General features: G+C 37.9%; 1 protein-coding gene across 2 annotated transcripts in view; it reads left to right on the plus strand.

Moving 5' to 3' along the window:
* The window catches only part of LOC124378332 (complement C3-like), a 59,314-nt gene that overhangs the window by 14,855 nt on the left and 26,194 nt on the right, over positions 1-18,265 (plus strand). For both annotated transcript variants that reach the window (XR_006924206.1, XM_046837927.1), the window contains exons 10-23: positions 1,661-1,776; positions 3,346-3,492; positions 4,499-4,702; positions 4,829-5,020; positions 6,631-6,786; positions 10,246-10,375; positions 11,145-11,216; positions 11,355-11,549; positions 13,620-13,713; positions 14,650-14,735; positions 14,952-15,094; positions 15,209-15,421; positions 17,613-17,673; positions 17,792-17,878. Coding sequence is in view for 1 of the 2 variants with exons in the window: in XM_046837927.1 (XP_046693883.1) it covers positions 1,661-1,776; positions 3,346-3,492; positions 4,499-4,702; positions 4,829-5,020; positions 6,631-6,786; positions 10,246-10,375; positions 11,145-11,216; positions 11,355-11,549; positions 13,620-13,713; positions 14,650-14,735; positions 14,952-15,094; positions 15,209-15,421; positions 17,613-17,673; positions 17,792-17,878 (1,896 nt within the window). In the remaining variant the exon portion in view is untranslated. The remainder of the gene's footprint in view (positions 1-1,660; positions 1,777-3,345; positions 3,493-4,498; positions 4,703-4,828; positions 5,021-6,630; positions 6,787-10,245; positions 10,376-11,144; positions 11,217-11,354; positions 11,550-13,619; positions 13,714-14,649; positions 14,736-14,951; positions 15,095-15,208; positions 15,422-17,612; positions 17,674-17,791; positions 17,879-18,265) is intronic.

An 18,265-nucleotide genomic window follows, 5' to 3' on the forward strand; every position in this document is an offset into this window, starting at 1 on the left:
CCTGAGGGCTGGTCAAGTCAACACAGCAGCTTTCCTGCGAATCTAATATAATCTTTTATTAATTCTATAAAAGGGGTATCTCTCTGGCCAAGAAAGACCATTTAATGAATATGACAAATATGACAAACATAACATAGAACTAACTACACAAACATACAAAAGAAAGAAAATATGAATGAAAATAAAAGAAACAAAAAGTTAAAAATAGGTAAAAAGAGGAAGAGAAGGAAAAGAAAGAAAGAAAAAGAATGGCAAACTTAATCTTTAAAATTAACCACAAACTACATTTACATTTACATTTGCGGCATTTAGCAGACGCCCTTATCCAGAGCGACGTACAAAAGTGGTACGACGTACAAAACCTAAAAGATAATCATCAAGAACTTCAAAATTACCTTAAAAATAAGGATAAAAAAAAGCTTAATCATGGATTTAGACTGGTTGGTAAAACAGTTGCTTGCATTGACTTGTTGCACAAGAGTCCGGATGCGGATGACAAAGGAATCTTTTTAAAGAGTCTGTTAGGAGGGAGTCAGATGTTCTTCCAGGTTCTCCTAAAGATCAGAGCAGTTGTTGTTCTTGAAGGTAAAGCTTGCTGTAAGATCTCAAAAAAGGGGTTTGAGTCCCGTCCTGTCTCAGAGAGGTTCTGAGCGTCCGAGCCTCCGAGCGTCCAAGCCTCCGATCAACGATTATTGGTGTTTGGGATATTTTAAAGGTCCCGAATTACATCTTTGGTAGAATGGCCAATGCTAGGCCTGAATTTTTCGGAGGGAGAAACTTTCTTTGTTCATGCGTTTGTGGGTGGGGACCAGTTTATACTTGCTTGGAGAACTGAAAGTTTTATCCAAAGTGTATTGAGATAGTATGGTACATTTCACGATCATATAAAATGCACCCTTGTTTTGAAAAAAAGGAACGGATAATTTTGTGATCATTTTGATATTTAAGATAAAAAAAAAAAGACAGCATTAAAGAAGAGATACATTAATATACAGGGACACGTATTTAAGGTATAACTTGAATTAATACAATGTTATATTCTGGTATACAAAATGCACCCTTGTTTGGAAAGTAATGAACAGATAATTTTCATATAAATTTTGACATTAAACAAGTTAAAATCAAGCCTTAAACGAAAAGACAGGCAGAGATACATTAATAAACCTTTAAAGTGTAATTATTGTTGATAATTAATTTATATTAATGACACTGGATCCAACAAAGAAGCTTCACTCCATCATACTTCCTCTTCCATTAAGCCTTCCTCGAGTCCACTGCTGGTGTTTCACGACCCAGACACATTGAGATTTAAACACACCCTTTTTTTATTTTGCCATCTTGAAAACATTTGCCATGTTAAAAATTGTCTGCCAATTGAACTGCAACAACTGGGTTGTTTTATAAAGTTTTGTTTACTATATAATTCCATGTGTTCTTTCATAATTTGAATGTTTTCAGTATAAATGTACAATGTTAAAAATAATAAAAAATAAAGAAAAGAGATGGTGTGTCCAAACCTTTAACGGGTAGAGTACATCAGTATATTGCATCTTTTCTTTTCAATAATCTGCATGCACCTGATAAAAGCATGCAAATGGTGTGTAAGCACTGACTTTAAGAATGTCCCATAACATTGCTACTGTGCAACTGTGTGTTTCAGGCAGTGAGATGGTGGAAGCTGAGAGGAGGGGTATACATATAGTCACATCGCCATTCACCATCCAGTTCACCAAAACCCCCAGATATTTCAAACCTGGAATGCCGTTCAATTTTAAGGTACAGTAGTATAGCAGTTCTGTTCAGTAATATTTATATAATGTTTTTAACAATACACTGAAAATCTACAACCGGTAGCCATTTTGTATTTTTATAGGACTACAATCATGATCAATATTTACAGTATATTACTTTTTAGACCAAATACAGTATTCCACTGCATATAATTTAATATTATAGTATTATACTATTTTCAGCTAATTGTATTTGGGAAAAATGTGATTTCTGCTGATTATACCATATACATGTACACACATATAGAACTGTAATTAAATTTTAACAGTAGAAGAAACAGAAAATGGAAAGCAGCATTTATTGTTCATATAAATATAAAAATAAAAAGAAGTACAAATGAATTGAGAACAGACATGTTTTATAGAAATATGCAGTATTTTGGCATTGATATTGACCATATGATCTTACATTAACATCGAAAACATCAATGACATGACCAAAAATCAATCAATTAGCAAAGCATTTGTCAGAGCAGGTCGTTTGAGTATTATGGGGTAACTTTTTACTACATAAGAAGAAATATCAGTGCTGCTCAATCGTTAATTGTTTCGTTGGAATAAAATTTTGTAACTAAGTTTTATATACGTTTTATTATTTATTCTGCACAAGAGGCTACTTGCGCAATGAAGTTATAGGAAAGAGTAGTGGAAGCCAGGCTGAGAGAAGAGGTGACCATCAGTGAGCAGCAGTATGGTTTCATGCCGAGGAAGAGCACCACAGGCGAATTATTTGCTTTGAGAATGTTGATGGAGAAGTATAGAGAAGGACAGAAGAAGTTGCATTGTGTGTTTGTGGATTTAGAGAAAGCATACGACAGGGTGGAGAGAGGAGTCGTGGTATTGTATGAGGAAGTCTGGTGTGTCAGAGAGGTATGTGAGGGTGGTGCGGGACATGTATGAGGACAGTGTGACGGCAGTGAAGTGTGCAGTAGGAACAACAGAGTGGTTTAAGGTTGGAGGTGAAACTGCAACAAGGATCGGTTTGTCTAAGATTGAGATGGTTTGGACATGTGCAGAGGAGGGACATGGGGATACTGGTAGAAGAATGCTGAGGATGGAACCTGCAGGAAGTTGCAGGTAGTTCGTTTGAATGGGAGCAGCCGAAAGAACAAGAAGAAGATTCTATTCTCATCAATTCTATTTTATTCTAAATTCTTAATCACTATTCTTTTTTTTGTTATATTTCACTCTAGTCTAATCTAAACATATTACAATCTCAATGCAAGTAAAATATCATTTATTTCATGTTCTTTGGCAACATTATTACAAAAGTTATCCCAATAAAGCACAGCTTGGATTTAAATTTTTAATTTGACACAGAGAGAGAGAGAGAGAGAGAGAGAGAGAGAGAGAGAGAGAGAGAGAGAGAGAGAGAGAGGCATAATGAGAGAAAGGGGCAGGGCCAGAGAGAGAGATAAATTAACAGAAAGATTGTTTTATTTCTATTACTGCAGCTGATGTGGGTTTAAAGTTTAGTTAATGAAAGTCCAGTGCCCACTTTAAATACATCAAATATTTGTATTAAATAACTGAGCTGAGTCTTTTTCCTCTTTAGGTGTACGTGACAAACCCTGATGGGACACCAGCAGAAAACATCAACTTGCTGGTGTCTCACGAAGACAAAGCTGGAAAAACGGATTTAAACGGCTTAGCTTCGTTCCACTTAAACACCAAACCCTCAGATACTGAGCTGAAGATCAAAGTAGGTTTCAGTTCCTCAGTCATCTTCTCTGTTTTTTTTTTTTTTATCTAAACCTGCTTTTGATAGTTTTTTTTTTCTATCAAAAATGAAAAAAAAAAAAAAAATTCACCACATTTTTAATAGGATTCTACAGACAGCATTTTTGATTTCATTTTCAAAATTTTCTCTCACGCATAGGCATGGATTATCACTTAGAACTGAATGAATGGAGGAAAAAATTAACACTTCATTGTCCATACTTATTTTATAAAACCTCATTAGATCTAGAATTCTGCAGCTCTAAATCACACGCAAAGATACTGCCATAAGATTACATACATGTCGATAATAAATAAATGAATGAATGAATGAATGAATAAATGAATAAATAAATAAATAAATAAATAAATAAATAAATAAAGTTATTAGAGAGGCGAGAAAAAGGTAGTGGTGTATGTAAATTACTTCAAATCTCTTCCTGAAACACTTAAACTAGTGCTTATTCCTCCTGTTTGTTTTATTTATTTATGTATTCAAAAATGAAATGTGTGCTATAATTCCTGGTGCTGATTTTCATTCTAGTTCTAATTTGAACATTTTCTTCTGTAGTTTGTTAAATGCACCTTGTGCTTCAAACCATTCATTAAAATCAATGTATTCATCATATAAGTAACAACACACACAAAAATCCTCCAAAAGCTCTATAAGGTCATTAGGAAATGTGTACAATCGCTGTCTCACTTTGTGTGAAACTTGAATCGTATGTTACTATAGTTACAGGTGTTTATATGTATATACAGCACATTCATTTAGAACACTGATTTAACAGACATACGCAAACTACCTGTGTGTTTAACGCTCTGAACTCACACCTGAACTTAAATTTGATTTATTGTAAATGTTTTACTGATGACATTTCTCATAATATTAAATGTACAGCTGCCAGCTAAAAAGTGATTACATAAAATCAACCACATTCCTTCTTTGCCGTATGCCAAGTCTCAAGCATTACTATGTTTCACCAAAGGTAGAAACGAACGAGGAGAGCCTTAAAGGCAGGGTGGGAAGTCAAGCAGTTAACACATTCACAGCCTACACCTACAAATCCAGCTCCAAAAACTACCTGCACATCACCTTAACTACACCAGTGATAAATGTCGACAGTCCAAGCAGTTTCACGCTAAATATACAGACGCCTTCAGAAGATAAAATTCAAGATATTACTTACATGGTATGTTGTTTTGAAAATTATATTTTCTCTTAAATGAGCAGTTTTGGGTAAAATTACTGCAAAATACTTTGTCTTGTATTTTGGGTTATAGTCATGTGTATCACCACTTCATGGTTGTTTTTCCAGATCTTAAGTAAAGGGCAGATTGTGCACACTTCGAAGATAAAGAGAGAAAAAAATAATGTGATAACTGAAAATATAGTTATCACCAGACAAATGCTTCCTTCATTCCGACTGCTGGCGTATTACCATGTAGGAACTACAGAGGTTGTTGCTGACTCCATTTTGGTTGATGTGAAGGACACATGTAACGAACAGGTTGGTTGTTTATTATCATTGTTGTTGTTCATAAGAGTAAGATTAGATAGATCGATGAATGTCAAAATGCCAGAGCTCATGGAACACATGCTGGCTTGCAGCAATAGTCCACACTTGTCTCCATCCATCTCATGTAATTGGATGTTGTCTACACCAGCTTTAAGTTTGGCTCTTGGGCTTCTTTTCCTGAGACAGAAATTATGAGAGCCTGTTTTATCATAGTGTTTGATGGTTTTGGAGATTTTACTTAGGACACATTCAAACTTCTTGATTCTGATTTTCCTTTATTATTTAAAGTAATGATGGATTGCCCCTTTCTTTTTACTTACGTGTTTTTTGATATAATATGGATCTGTAAAGTAGTTGTAGTAGCATTAATAGGGCTATTGACTCTCTACTCACCCTTTCCTCTGGACAAGACAACTGTCTTAACCTAACTAAACTAAACCTCCTCCTTGGCCTTCCACATTTCCTCTTTCCTGGCAGCTCCATCCTCAGCATTCTCCTACTGTTATACCCCATGTCCCTCCTCTGCAAATGTCCAAACCTTCTCAATCGTGCCTCCCTCACCTTGTCTCCAAAACACCCTACATGTCCCTCTAATAAACTCGTTTCTAATCCTGTCTATCGTTGTCACTCCAAATGAAAATTTCAACATCTTCAGCTCTGCTACCTTAAGCTCCGCCTCCTGTATTATAGTATATTATAATGCCACTGTATCTAAACCATACAACATTGCAGGTCTCACCACAGTCCTATAAACTTTCCCTTTCACTCTCACAAGTACTCTTTTATCACAAATCACTCTTCTCCACTTACTCCACCGTGCCTGCACTCTTTTCTTCACTTCTAACACACTCGCCATGTACCTGGGTACAACAGCACCACTCCACTGCCCTCCCTCTCATTCACACACATGTACTCTTTCTTACTCCTACTGACTTTCATTCCCCTTCTCTCCAGCGCATATCTCCACCTCTCCAGGCTCACCTCCACCTGCTCCCTACTTTCATCACAAAAAACAATATCATCCACAAACATCATAGTCCACGGAGACTTCTGTCTGACCTTGTCCTTCAACCTGTCCATTACCACTGCAAACAGGAAAGGGCTCAGAGCCGATCTTTGATGCAGTTCCACCTTCACCTTAAATCAGTCTGTTGTTCTTACTGCACACTTCACTACTGTCACACTGACCTCGTACATGTCCTGAGACACAACCTGCTTGAGAGTCAGCATTTTTAACCAAATGCTACTATGTTACTGTTTTGTCCTTGTCTCATGTAGTTTCTTGACAACCCCACATTTTTTTAAATGAAAAAATAATGGCAACTTAAACTTGTTCCTATAACAGCACCTAAGCAGTGCAAGTTTATATTCATGCACTCATTTTAATATGCTATCGTATCTATAGTAACAGCTCGTCCACTACTTAAAAATAGATTGAAAATAATCTCTCTCTCACACACACACACACACACACACACACACACACACACACATTTTAAATGACCGTTGACATTTGATACTGTTGTATGGTATGCTTGTATAAATGTCAAAATGTTTTAGTAAATTGTTTCTGTTTTTCTTTTTTTTTCTAATGCATCAAGGTTCATCTGAATATACAAGATCCTCAACCAGTGTATTTACCTGCTGATCAAATCAATTTACAAGTTACTGCTGCTCCTAGTGCAAGTGTTTATCTGGTTGCTGTGGATAAAGGCGTCTACGTTCTCAATAACAAGAACAGAATCACTCAGACCAAAGTGAGTAATTAACACTAGGCTTGTCCATGAATACATCAGCTGATGAATAGCTAATTATAAAAAGAAATCACTGTACCAATTAAAAACACATTTGGATTTCATTATTGTAATTTCATATTTAATACTTTCCAAACATAACTTTTAGGACCATCATGGAGTCTGCAAATTCTAAGAAGGTTCTACACTGTTGTCTTTTATAACAATGACTATGTAATGATGCACTGTGTAATGAAACACTATTTTAATTTCCCAATTTTTTTTATTTATTTTTTTTCAACAAAAAAACTTTATTCTGCATGGTGGTTTAAATAACAGATTTGAGTGAGTGAGTGAGTGAGTGAGTGAGTTAATGAGTAAGTAAGGGGGTTATTAGTTACTATAATAATAATATATTTTATGCAAAAATGCAAAATATAAAATTGTTTGTCGTTTTATTTTTATGAACGTAGTTTATTATTAACATTTGCGATGACCAACATGTAAAAATGTAAACTGTTCTCAACAAGTAAAATAAAATACCTGCTTATAAATGGGCTGATATATATATATATATGCAGCTGTCCAGAGGTGGCAAAAGTACACACATCCTTTAATTAAGTAGAAGTACAGATACTCATGTTTTAAAATACTCGGGTAAAAGTTGAAGTATTGATTATACTTTTTTACTCAAATGAAAGTAAAGAAGTCTTGGCTCTGACATGTACTTAAGTTAAAACTAGTTATTACTTCTACCTGTTTAAGTGTCACATATCATGATATTAACGATAGATGATCAGGAATGTGTCTGTTCTCAGTCATGTTTACATCACTGACTCCCTCTGTCTCATCTACGTTACCTTTACTCCCTGTTGCTTTCTGCCTGCTGATTCTTAGCTTCGTAAACTAGTCTACATCTGTGGTGAGTGAGAGTCAGGACTTTATACACCAGTGGTTTAAAAAAGACGCGCAATGACAGAAAATCGGTTGATTGGCTGAAATCGGTGCGCAGTGAAAATAAAAATATTAACATTTCACCAAATCAATGGATTAAAAGTAACAAGCCAGTTTTAAAATGTAAGGAGTAGAAAGTACAGATATTTGTGTAAAAATCTAATGAGTAAAAGTAAAAAGTTGTCTGAAAAATAGTAAAGTACTGATACCAAAAAAATCGACTTAAGTACAGTAACAAAGTATTTGTACTTCGTTACTTCCCACCTCTGCAGCTGTAATAGCTCCTTCACCCCACCAGAGAATTGAACACTTCTAGTTCATAGGTCACTTTCTGCTTATAGAAATGTGTATCATCTTCTGCAATTATACAGTTCTGAATTGTCCACATTTGATGCTATATAATTAATATGGTTGGTGAAGTGTCAAATCAAATCAAATCAAATTTTATTTGTCACATACACATACATACAGGGTACGACATGCAGTGAAATGCTTTTAACGACGGTCCGGCATGAGGGAGTAAAATAGGGTAAAAAGGAGAATAAAAATATAAATATAATAACAAAATTTAAAGAAAAATATAATAAGAAAAAGAAGGCAGATAAATAAAGATATAAAGATATATAAATATATATGTATATATACATATACATATATACATTATGGTGTGGTGTAAAGTGTGCTTGTGCGGAATGGTGTGGTATAAAAATAAGACTAAAAAAATATGAAAATAATATGAAAAAAAAAATATGAAATGTAAAGTGCACTGTGCTGTGCAAGTCCAGTGTATAATGTGCCGTAGCACGAAAAGTGTAATTGTGCAGGGGAAAAAGGGTGATGATGGAGAGAGTGGGCCAGTTTTTAGATCCTGGGTGTTTCCTGGTTTAAACACCGAATGGCCTGTGGGAAGAAGCTCCTCCTCATTCTCTCTGTGTTCGCCTTCAGAGAGCGGAAGCGTTTCCCTGAACACAACAGAGAAAAGAGTCCATTGTTGGGATGGCTGAGGTCCTTCACAATCTTCCTGGCTCTGGTCCTGCACCGCGTGCCGTAGATGTCCTGCAGGTCAGGGAGCTAGGTGTGGATGGTACGTTCAGCTGAACGCATTACCCTCTGGAGGGCTCATCTGTCCTGCATGGTGCTGTTCCCAAACCAGGAAGTGATGTTACCCGTCAGAACACTCTCAATGGTGCAAGTGTAAAAAGTCTTAAGCACCTGAGAGGGTAGTTTAAACTCCCTTAAGCGTCTCAGATGGTACAGACGCTGCCGGGCCTTCTTCACCAGGGTGTTGATGTGACAGGACCAAGACAGGTCCTGTGTGATGTGAACACCCAGGTACCGGAAACTGTCCACTATTTCCACTGGAGTCCCGCAGATGTTTAGCGGTTGGTATGACCGCTCCTGCTTCGTGCTGAAGTCCACGATCAACTCCTTAGTCTTGCTGACATTCAGGAGAAGGTTGTTCTCCTGGCACCATCTCTCCAGGTTTTTAACCTCCTTTAGGTAGGCCATCTCGTCGTTGTTGGAGATCAGGCCCACCACAACGGTGTCGTCAGCAAACTTGATGATGGTTGTGGAGTTGGACAGACAGTCATATGTGTACAGTGAGTACAGCAGGGGGCTCAGAACACAACCCTGGGGAGCTCCAGTGCTGAGGGTGAGGGTGGATGAGGTGTGTTTTCCCACCTGTACAGCTTGTGGTCTGTCCGTCAGGAAGTTTGAGATCCATTGACAGCGGCAGGCTGAGTCCCAGGACCTCCAACTTAGGGTGAGTGTGGAGGGAATTACCGTGTTAAACGCTGAACTGTAGTCCATGAACAACATCTTTGTGTAATTCCCGTTTCTTTGGTCCAGGTGGCTGATTGTAGTGTGGAGAAGATGTGCAATTGCGTCCTCAGTCGAACGGTTCTGACGGTACGCAAACTGTAGTGGGTCCAGTGTGTCCGGTAGTGAGGCAGTAATAAAGTCTCTGACCAGTCTCTCAAAGCGCTTCATCACTACTGAGGTCAGAGCTACAGGGCGGTAGTCATTGAGGCAGGCGGGCTGGGGTTTCTTCGGGACAGGGACAATGGTGGACTGTTTGAAGCATGAGGGGACAACAGACTGTTCCAGAGAGAGGTTGAATATCTCAGTGAACACCGGTGCTAGCTGGTCAGCGCAGGCTTTCAGAACCCGACCTGTGATTCCATCTGGTCCTGCTGCCTTCCTGGTATTCACTCTCTTGAATGCCCTCCTCACGTCATGCTTCACTCTCTTGAATGCCCTCCTCACGTCATGCTCCGAGATGGTGAATGTGTTTACCTCTCTGGCTCTCTCAACGTACATGCTGGTTGTGCCACTAGCGCGCTAGCGTGGTTAGCTGCAGCCTCGAAATGAGCGTAAAAGGTGTTTAGCTCATCTGCCAGAGAAGCGTCCGCATTCACTATTCTGGAAGATGGTGTTTTATAGTCCGTTATTGTCCTATTTACCTACCTTCTGAAGGTAAATATATTTGTAGTTATTACACTGCTTTTGTTGTTCCCAAACTAACAGATCTGGGACATTGTAGAACAGCATGACATCGGCTGTACAGCTGGAAGTGGGAAAGATGCTATGGGTGTTTTCTATGATGCAGGCCTGCTGTTCATAACACAGACCGCAGGAAGCACTGCCGAGCGAAGAGGTATGGCACATGCCCGACACTTAACACAGACTTTCGCAATGAAACTCATGAGTGCTTCAGTCTCATGGTAAATGCACGAAGAGTCTTACAAACTCATCAGTATCAACACTTGTCAGCAGTTACAGAACAAATTACCAATGAGTACTACTGTGTATAAATATTTAGAAATTTTGAATTGGATGCCATGGAATATTCTGACAGAAAGTGTAAAAGATGAATGACCATCTACATTACAATTCTATAAAAAAAAATGTCCAGGCCACGTGACAAGTGCAAATTTCTCTAAATTTTTCAAATAAAATCTTCAGTAGTTCTCCAATAAAAACACTGTCCTACATTGATATCTCCCTGACAGTGAGCCATTATTCTTCTCACCTCTTTTTTTCTTGCCATTTTATAATTGGAGTAGCAATGAAACTACCTTTAGTGTCAGGATTATATCCCTGGATTATACTTCCTATCAGCCACTGGACTTCCATGGTTCATGTTACATGACTGTTTCAACGTGAAATACATTGCACCTGGTCTTACATTTGTAGTTTGTGGTCATTGATTTTAGTTAAGGCCAGGTCTTTATGCTTTATGCTTTATGGGTTTCTTTGTAACATTTGTGGGTTTTGCTTTTTTATACAAATTTTACATGTTCTCCACCTTAATGTAAGGCTGTCTTCTTTAAGATGGTGATAAATATGAAAATGTAATATAATATTATATAAAAGAAAATCAGAGATTTCTCCTGCTTAATTTGTTTATCTTTTCATTGACAAAGTCACCACCTGTGCACCTGACTCGAAAAGAAAGCGGCGTGCCATCACCAAATCGGAGCTCATAAGCACTTTAGGTTAGTACTATTTATAAAAAAAGAAAAAAGAAAAAAAGAAGGGACTTCATACTTTTTTTTTCTTCACACGTTTTACTGTATATAATAGATAATGAAATATAATTAATGTGCATGGTGACTCATTTTTTTCCAACTCAGTGAGCAAGTACAATGATAAGCTAAAGAAGTGTTGCAGGGACGGATTGGTGGAAAACCTTCTGGGTTATACATGCGGGCGAAGAGCTGAATACATCGAGGGTGAAGTTGAATGCCGCCAAGCCTTCTTGCATTGTTGCCAGAGACTTGCTGATGTAAGAAAAGCAGCTGTGCAGGAGGAACTGCACTTTGCCAGAAGTAAGTTACAGTAGCATTCTAAAGATTCAACAATGCATTATGGGGGAACAAAAGAAAAATGGGTAGGAGGTTTAGAGATGTGGTAAATGTGATGACTCCTGGTAATGTTTTTACCACTAGATTTTAGGTTGTGTTATTGGGAATTTGTGATAATTCAGCTACAGAAACAGAGCAAAGCGAGTTGTGTGCCCACTCATCAGGATTGGGGAGCAGCTTGCCGCACTCAAAAGCTCAGTAATAGGCCAGACCTAAAGACAATAATCTTGGCCAAGAAGTCGTCCGGTGGCTGGTGCACCCAAGACCATGGAGTGTTGCCCCTATGGGGAGGAGCATGAGAAATTCTCAGAGAGAAAAGTCTTCTTATTTATGTTTAATCACCACATTATCTGTGTAAAGCTGCTTTGAGACAATGTTCATTGTTAAAAGCGCTATACAAATAAAAATGAATTGAATTGAATTGAATTCTTCCCGGCACCCTCAGGGAACCGCTGTACTATCTGGGTTTTCCACAAGGGCTGCGGTCTCTAGCAAAATGTTACATGTTTAGTTGCCTCCTGTCACATTTTAGAACACCGAACACCTAACCTCCCCCAGTAAAGTGTAGTGTCAAAATTAGTGCACCTTTCAGAGAAACTGGCAACATGAAAACTATTGCCAAGCATCTCATTGTGGGTTGAAAGGTTAATAGAGAAGGGCTGCATGATCGTTTGCGCATCATACTCCGGATTTCAATGGCATGGAATCCACTACCGTAAAACCGGCGCTAACGTGATTGTTGACACAAGAATTGCAAGCTCTTCTGAAGGGGCTGTTCAGACAGAAAGTCAAGCTACTACAGCCGGTATTTTCTACTTCCCAAAAAAAACATACAGGTTGAAAATGCTGACAGTCAAGGGGACTGCATTTCAGATCCAATCAAAGGACTGGTTTGGGAGAATCTGCATCAAGGATGTGTACTGCCATAGAATCTTTTTTGCCACAACTCAGGAAGTCCTTGAGGTTCACTTTTGGGGCTGAAGCTTACCAGTATCAGGCTTTTCTCTTCAGCCTAGATTTGTCACTCAAATATTCCCTGATTCTGTAATACGTATGAAAGTTAGAAGAGGTGCAGTTTTTCTGGTATCACCACATTAACCGTCCGTGTGGAAACAAAGGTTCCGTTTGGTGTCCTGCTAATTTAAGTAATTTAAAACACCATAATTATTTTTAACGTTTACAAGAATATTTTGTCTTCATGCTTTATGTTGAGTTTGGTTTCACAAATAATAAACATACATTTGCATAAAACATCAATATTTGTCCATGTGCATGTTGATTAGAGTATTAAAAAAATTTGAAAAGTATTCATTTAAGGTACATTTAAAATAGATAGAAATGTGAGATTAAGTCAAGGATTAATCATGACAATCATGCTATTAATTGCAATTAAGTATTTTAATCAAGTGACAGCCCTAATATTTATATATAATGTGAGGTCCAGTTACCAGTGTGACACTAAAACAGGTAGTAGTAATGGCAACTTTTTACTTAAATACATGTCAGAGCCCAAACTTCTTTACTTTAACTTCAGTAAAAAAGTCAATACCTAAACTTTTACCAGGATCTTTTAAAACATGGGTATCTGTACTTCTACTTAAGTGAAGAATGTGTGTACTTTTGCGCTGGCCAAGATGTCCAGGAAGGATGTTTTACTGGAAAAATTGCAAAAAGTCAATGCCATCTAATTTCTCTCTTAAATTTTTTGTGCATATGTTTTATGGATATGCTATGCTATGCGAAATAATAATAAGAAACAATCAAGGCAAAGTCTAAGTAGTTAGTTTGAAACAGGAGAATGTGGAATTACGATAAAAAAAAAAAATTTTTGGCTTGATTTAATTTAATCATAATCTTCATCTTTGTGTTTTGTATCCTGGTAAGTGTGGCCATTACAGTGACCTGTATCACTTGGGACCTATATAATATACTGTCTGGTTACAGCTCTAATAGAAATATAATATGAACTGTTTATACTGTATTACGATGCATGTTAAATGTAATATACAAAGGATTTTTTCCATATTATTTAAGGTGAAGAGAAAGAGGCAAATGAGATGTCTGATGAAATTACATCACGTTCAGTCTTCCCTGAAATCTGGATGTGGGACAAAGAGGATATTCCCAGGTATGGATGAAAAAAAAAATGGTCAGTAGGAATTTTTTGTGCATTGCAGTATTAATGGCATTTTTCTTACAACTAAGCAAAAGTGATTAATACAATCATTGTACAAAATGATTCACAAATCAGTTGAGTTTGAGTGACTTTCCAAGAGTATGCATTTTAGTGTCTTAGTCTAATGGAAAAAAAGCTCATACCTTCAGCAAACTCAGAGAAGAGCAAACCTTTATATTCTAAGGCACAAGGCTGGCACGCTGGCAGTCTGTCACAGCGAGGTTTTAACAAACTATGAGCCGCTTAAAAAAAAAGTCTATAGTGATTGCATTGTGGAAAAATACTGAAGCGCGAACAAAAAGGAAAACAAAGAAGTAAAAACATGAATCCAAAAACACAAATGCAAAGAATCCAAAGAAAGCAGTGCAAAAATATTTTGAAAAGAGAAAGCAGACAGAAGCCAAAAATACAAACTGGCATGATTAACAAACCTTAACAGGTGGCAGCTACCACAGGGACATACAGGTAAACATAATGGCACAGGTAACAATAATCAAACAATTATATTATTTATACACAAAGTCTAACAATATCCAGCTGGGTGCAATCACGGCCAACTGGACAACCTGATGCCATCTTGTGGTGGAACTGGGAACACATGGGATATCCTCCAGATCCAGACATCTCTAAAAACATGTTCTCCAGGTTAATAAAAGGGAATATGCAAGCATTATTAAATATTTTATCAATAATACTTCTATTAAATTTTTTTATAAGAAACCTTACCTGTAACATACCTGTTATTCACTACAGCGATTTCAGCTGTAGTGTATGACCCAGATACAAAGGAGGTACAAGGAAGTGCAAGTAGCCCTTGTGCAGAATTAATTAATTAACCACAGTGAGGCAACATATTGCATCCCATGCAATTACTGTTTCTCCACACAGTGGTACTAATGTGAAAATTCGAGATGTTACCCTACCAGAATCCATCACCACCTGGGTGCTCACTGCTGTCAGTATTTCACAGGAAGGTAAGTAGGTTCAAATTCATATTGCGCCAATAATCAGGCAAGTAACCTCTTATTGTGTTTCTGCAACAAATATTTTGATTGAATCTTTTTTCTTTTGCTAGTAAAAAGCTCATTTGTTCAAATTTGTATTAAAATATCTATTTATAAATAATATTTGTTTTGAGAACAAAATCCCTCGCAAAAAAATAAAATACTTATTGTTTCCTGTGTTCTTAGGTATTTGTGTGGCAAATCCATTTGAGCTGATAGTTAAGAAGAACTTCTTTATTGATCTGAAATTACCGTACTCTACCTCAGTCAACGAACAAATAGAGATCAAAGTGGTTATCCATAACTTAAACAACAAGCCCATGAAAAAGGTTTTTTGTCAGCAAAACATATGCCTTCTTATTTTTTTTTGTACAGAATTCTATGCTCAGTTGGCAAAGGCAACAATGGCATGTAGAACAATAATTATTCTTAATGTTACACAGGTCTATGTGGAGCTGAAGGAGACAGAAGATATATGCAGCATGGCCAGCTTTAAGGAGAAGTATCGCACAACTGTCAGCGTTGATAAACAATCGTCCAATGCGGTTTCTTTTGTCATTATTCCTCTTAAGGCAGGAAACCACAAAATCGAGGTGAAGGCCTTTGATCTAGTATCACAAGTGACAGACGGAGTGGCGAAAGATTTAAAAGTAGTGGTAAGCTATTAAAATGATTTATTGTAAAAAAGAATGAAAAAATGTGTTATTTCTGGTAAACGTAAACAAATTATTGGACACCTAAACATCACATCTATATGTTTAAAATTTTAATTTCAAAAACACTGGACATTCCTTACAGGGAGTTTTGTTCTTGAACTTGACAAGCAAAAATATTTGAATATCTTAAGCATAGTCACATTTCCTGTGGTTGATGTTAAACTTCTTTCAAGTCATTTTTACTTCTCATAAGCTTGAGATTTTGCAAATTTTAAGCATTTACTTTTAAAACAGAAGGAACATTATTTAACAAAGGTTTACTTTTACTTTTCAGCATATACATGCACACACAGCATTGTTTTTTAAATCTCTTTCTCAAGGCTCTTGTCTCTCTTACATTTTGTCCCTTCTATCACTCCGTGAAATAGAGTGTGTTCAAAACATAGCGTAGTGTGTGATCCTGACAATTCAGTTACATTTACATTGATTGCATCAAACAGACGTCCTTATCCAGACCGGTTACAGTTATCTTAGTTATACAGCTGAGCTGTTGATGGTTGAGGGCCTTGCTCGCGAGCTCAACAGTGGCAGCTTGGTGATGCTGGGATTGAAACCCATGGCCTTCTGGTTAAAAGTCCAACACCTTATCCACTGAGAAACCACCATTTCCAAATTCTTCCTCCCCCTATTCAAACTTTAAACTGTTTGTTCGACCATGCCCCACTTCCAAATAACCCCACCACCCAATTTAGGCCAGGGAACCATCGTTCTGCATCCAGAGAGAGAGAGAGAGAGAGAAGGGAGAAAGGTTAAGCTGCCCTGTTATACAACACCAGATGGTCCTTCACCAGCTGGACCAAGGCAAACTTTATAATTCCCTCTGGTAGTTAAGCATTTGCTGAGTTAATGCAAATGAGCTGAGTTTGCAGAACATAGGGAAAAGAAAACCCTGACAGTGCTGTTTCAGAATGCAGTGGAAATATCCCACTTCATGTCTAGGTGCTCCAAAGGTTGGATGATTGGGAGCAACAGCTGCAGGTGGACAGTCCATTCTGCAACAGGCTTCAGCAGTATTTTTGTGCATTATAATAGATTCTTCATTATTATCCTGCAAACCCATCTTGCTAGACAATGTGGTGTGTGGCCACCAAAGCAGCCACTAGTTTACAATCTTCCTGGACCAGGAACCAAATCACCTGATAGTCCTCCAACTGAGCTTGGAGCAAAACATCTCTAGGTTATGTATGTAACCCTAGTTCCCAGAGAGAACGAGACGCTGTGTTGCAACGCTTTGGGAATACCTCGCGTTGTCCAAGCTCTGAACTATGTGTAAAATCCGGTCAATAGGCAAGTTGTGATGTCATTGGGGGCAACGTAAACCAGGAAGCTACAAAATGGCTAAGCGATGGTATTGACATTAGCTTCTGACAAAGAGAAGGTAAGTGCCGTAGGGATGCAGGGAGTGTGGCCCGGGGACACAGCATCTCATTCCCTCTGGGAACTAGGGTTAGGGTTAGGGTTAGGGTTACCTAGAGATATTCCCCATTAGACTCGAGCTGCGTCGCACAATTTGGGAACGAGTGTCCAATCATGCCACACTGACCAGACCCTGCTTAGTGTGTGAGAGCTTCACATCCAGAATGTAGGACAAGGGAGCCAGTTTGGCTCTAAGGTCAAGGTCGTAAAATCTGACAACGGTCAGCGTTGTGGATGAGCTCATAGCGTTGCAGATGTCCTGGATTCAGGCTGTAAAGGCTGCCACACTCCGAGTGGAGTAAGCCTTGACACAGAGCGGAGCAGACTAAAGTCAGGGCAGAGGACTTGTAAGATGATGAGCATCCACAATCCACCTACCGAGAGTCTGCTTATTGGCAGGGCCAAACAGTTTCTCCAACTTATCCACGGACTTGTGATATATTGTTTTTTCCTTAAAATATGTGAATAAACATATTCTCAGTTCAAATATTTAATATATTTTCTATGTTCTATTTAAACTATGATTCATTTTTTTGCAGTTGGGCTTGTAGAATGAAGTTAACAAGCACATTTTGGGAATGAGGTTACAGGCTACATGTAACCAGTTGAAGATTATTGCAGCAGGATGAAAAATATTTTATAGTGTTTGGATTGTTAGTAAAACACCATTTTCTCGTTTGTACTCTGTGTTTCTTGGTTCTGGTGCATGGGAAAGACTCAGGGCATTTTGACGTATACAGGAGAGGTCACTTTAATATTAGAGCCTGACAAGCACGGTGAGTAAACACTCTTCTGTTTTTGTTATTTCAGCATGCTTTTGCCTACCAGATTTCAGGAGCAAATAATATTAGGGTAATAATAATCTCTGTCATGCTGCTTCTCTTTATCTGGCAGGAGGACGGCAGCGATCGGATATTAGTAGGCCATTCCTGAAGAACCAAATGCCAGACACAGATGCTCACACCTACATAGCTGTTAGAGGTAATGTTTCTTTGGTTAATAAGCACACATCATCAATACACAGGGTGCTGCTCAACAAAACTCATCTCATGGAAGATACACACAGCTGTTTGATCCTTAACACTTCCTCTGCCTCTGCTCTCCGTTCACAAACCAGTGCTTGACCACTCCCCTGTTGCCACACTCTGATCAATGAGTTTACATTTAATAACAACAATGTAGAGTGATAACAAGTAGCAAGTAACAATAGTTAGAGGATAAGGAGTATGGGTTAGGGAATGGGGTTTAGGGACTATGGGCCCAGTGGCGCTATCTGGTGGCCAGAAAACAAAAGCACTTTCACAATGTCCCAGATCCTGACACCTGATCCATTTTAGGAAAAACTAATTTTCTAAAAGTTACAATAAA

The sequence above is a fragment of the Silurus meridionalis genome, chromosome 24, assembly GCF_014805685.1.
Source record: "Silurus meridionalis isolate SWU-2019-XX chromosome 24, ASM1480568v1, whole genome shotgun sequence".
Taxonomy (NCBI): Eukaryota; Metazoa; Chordata; class Actinopteri; order Siluriformes; family Siluridae; genus Silurus; species Silurus meridionalis.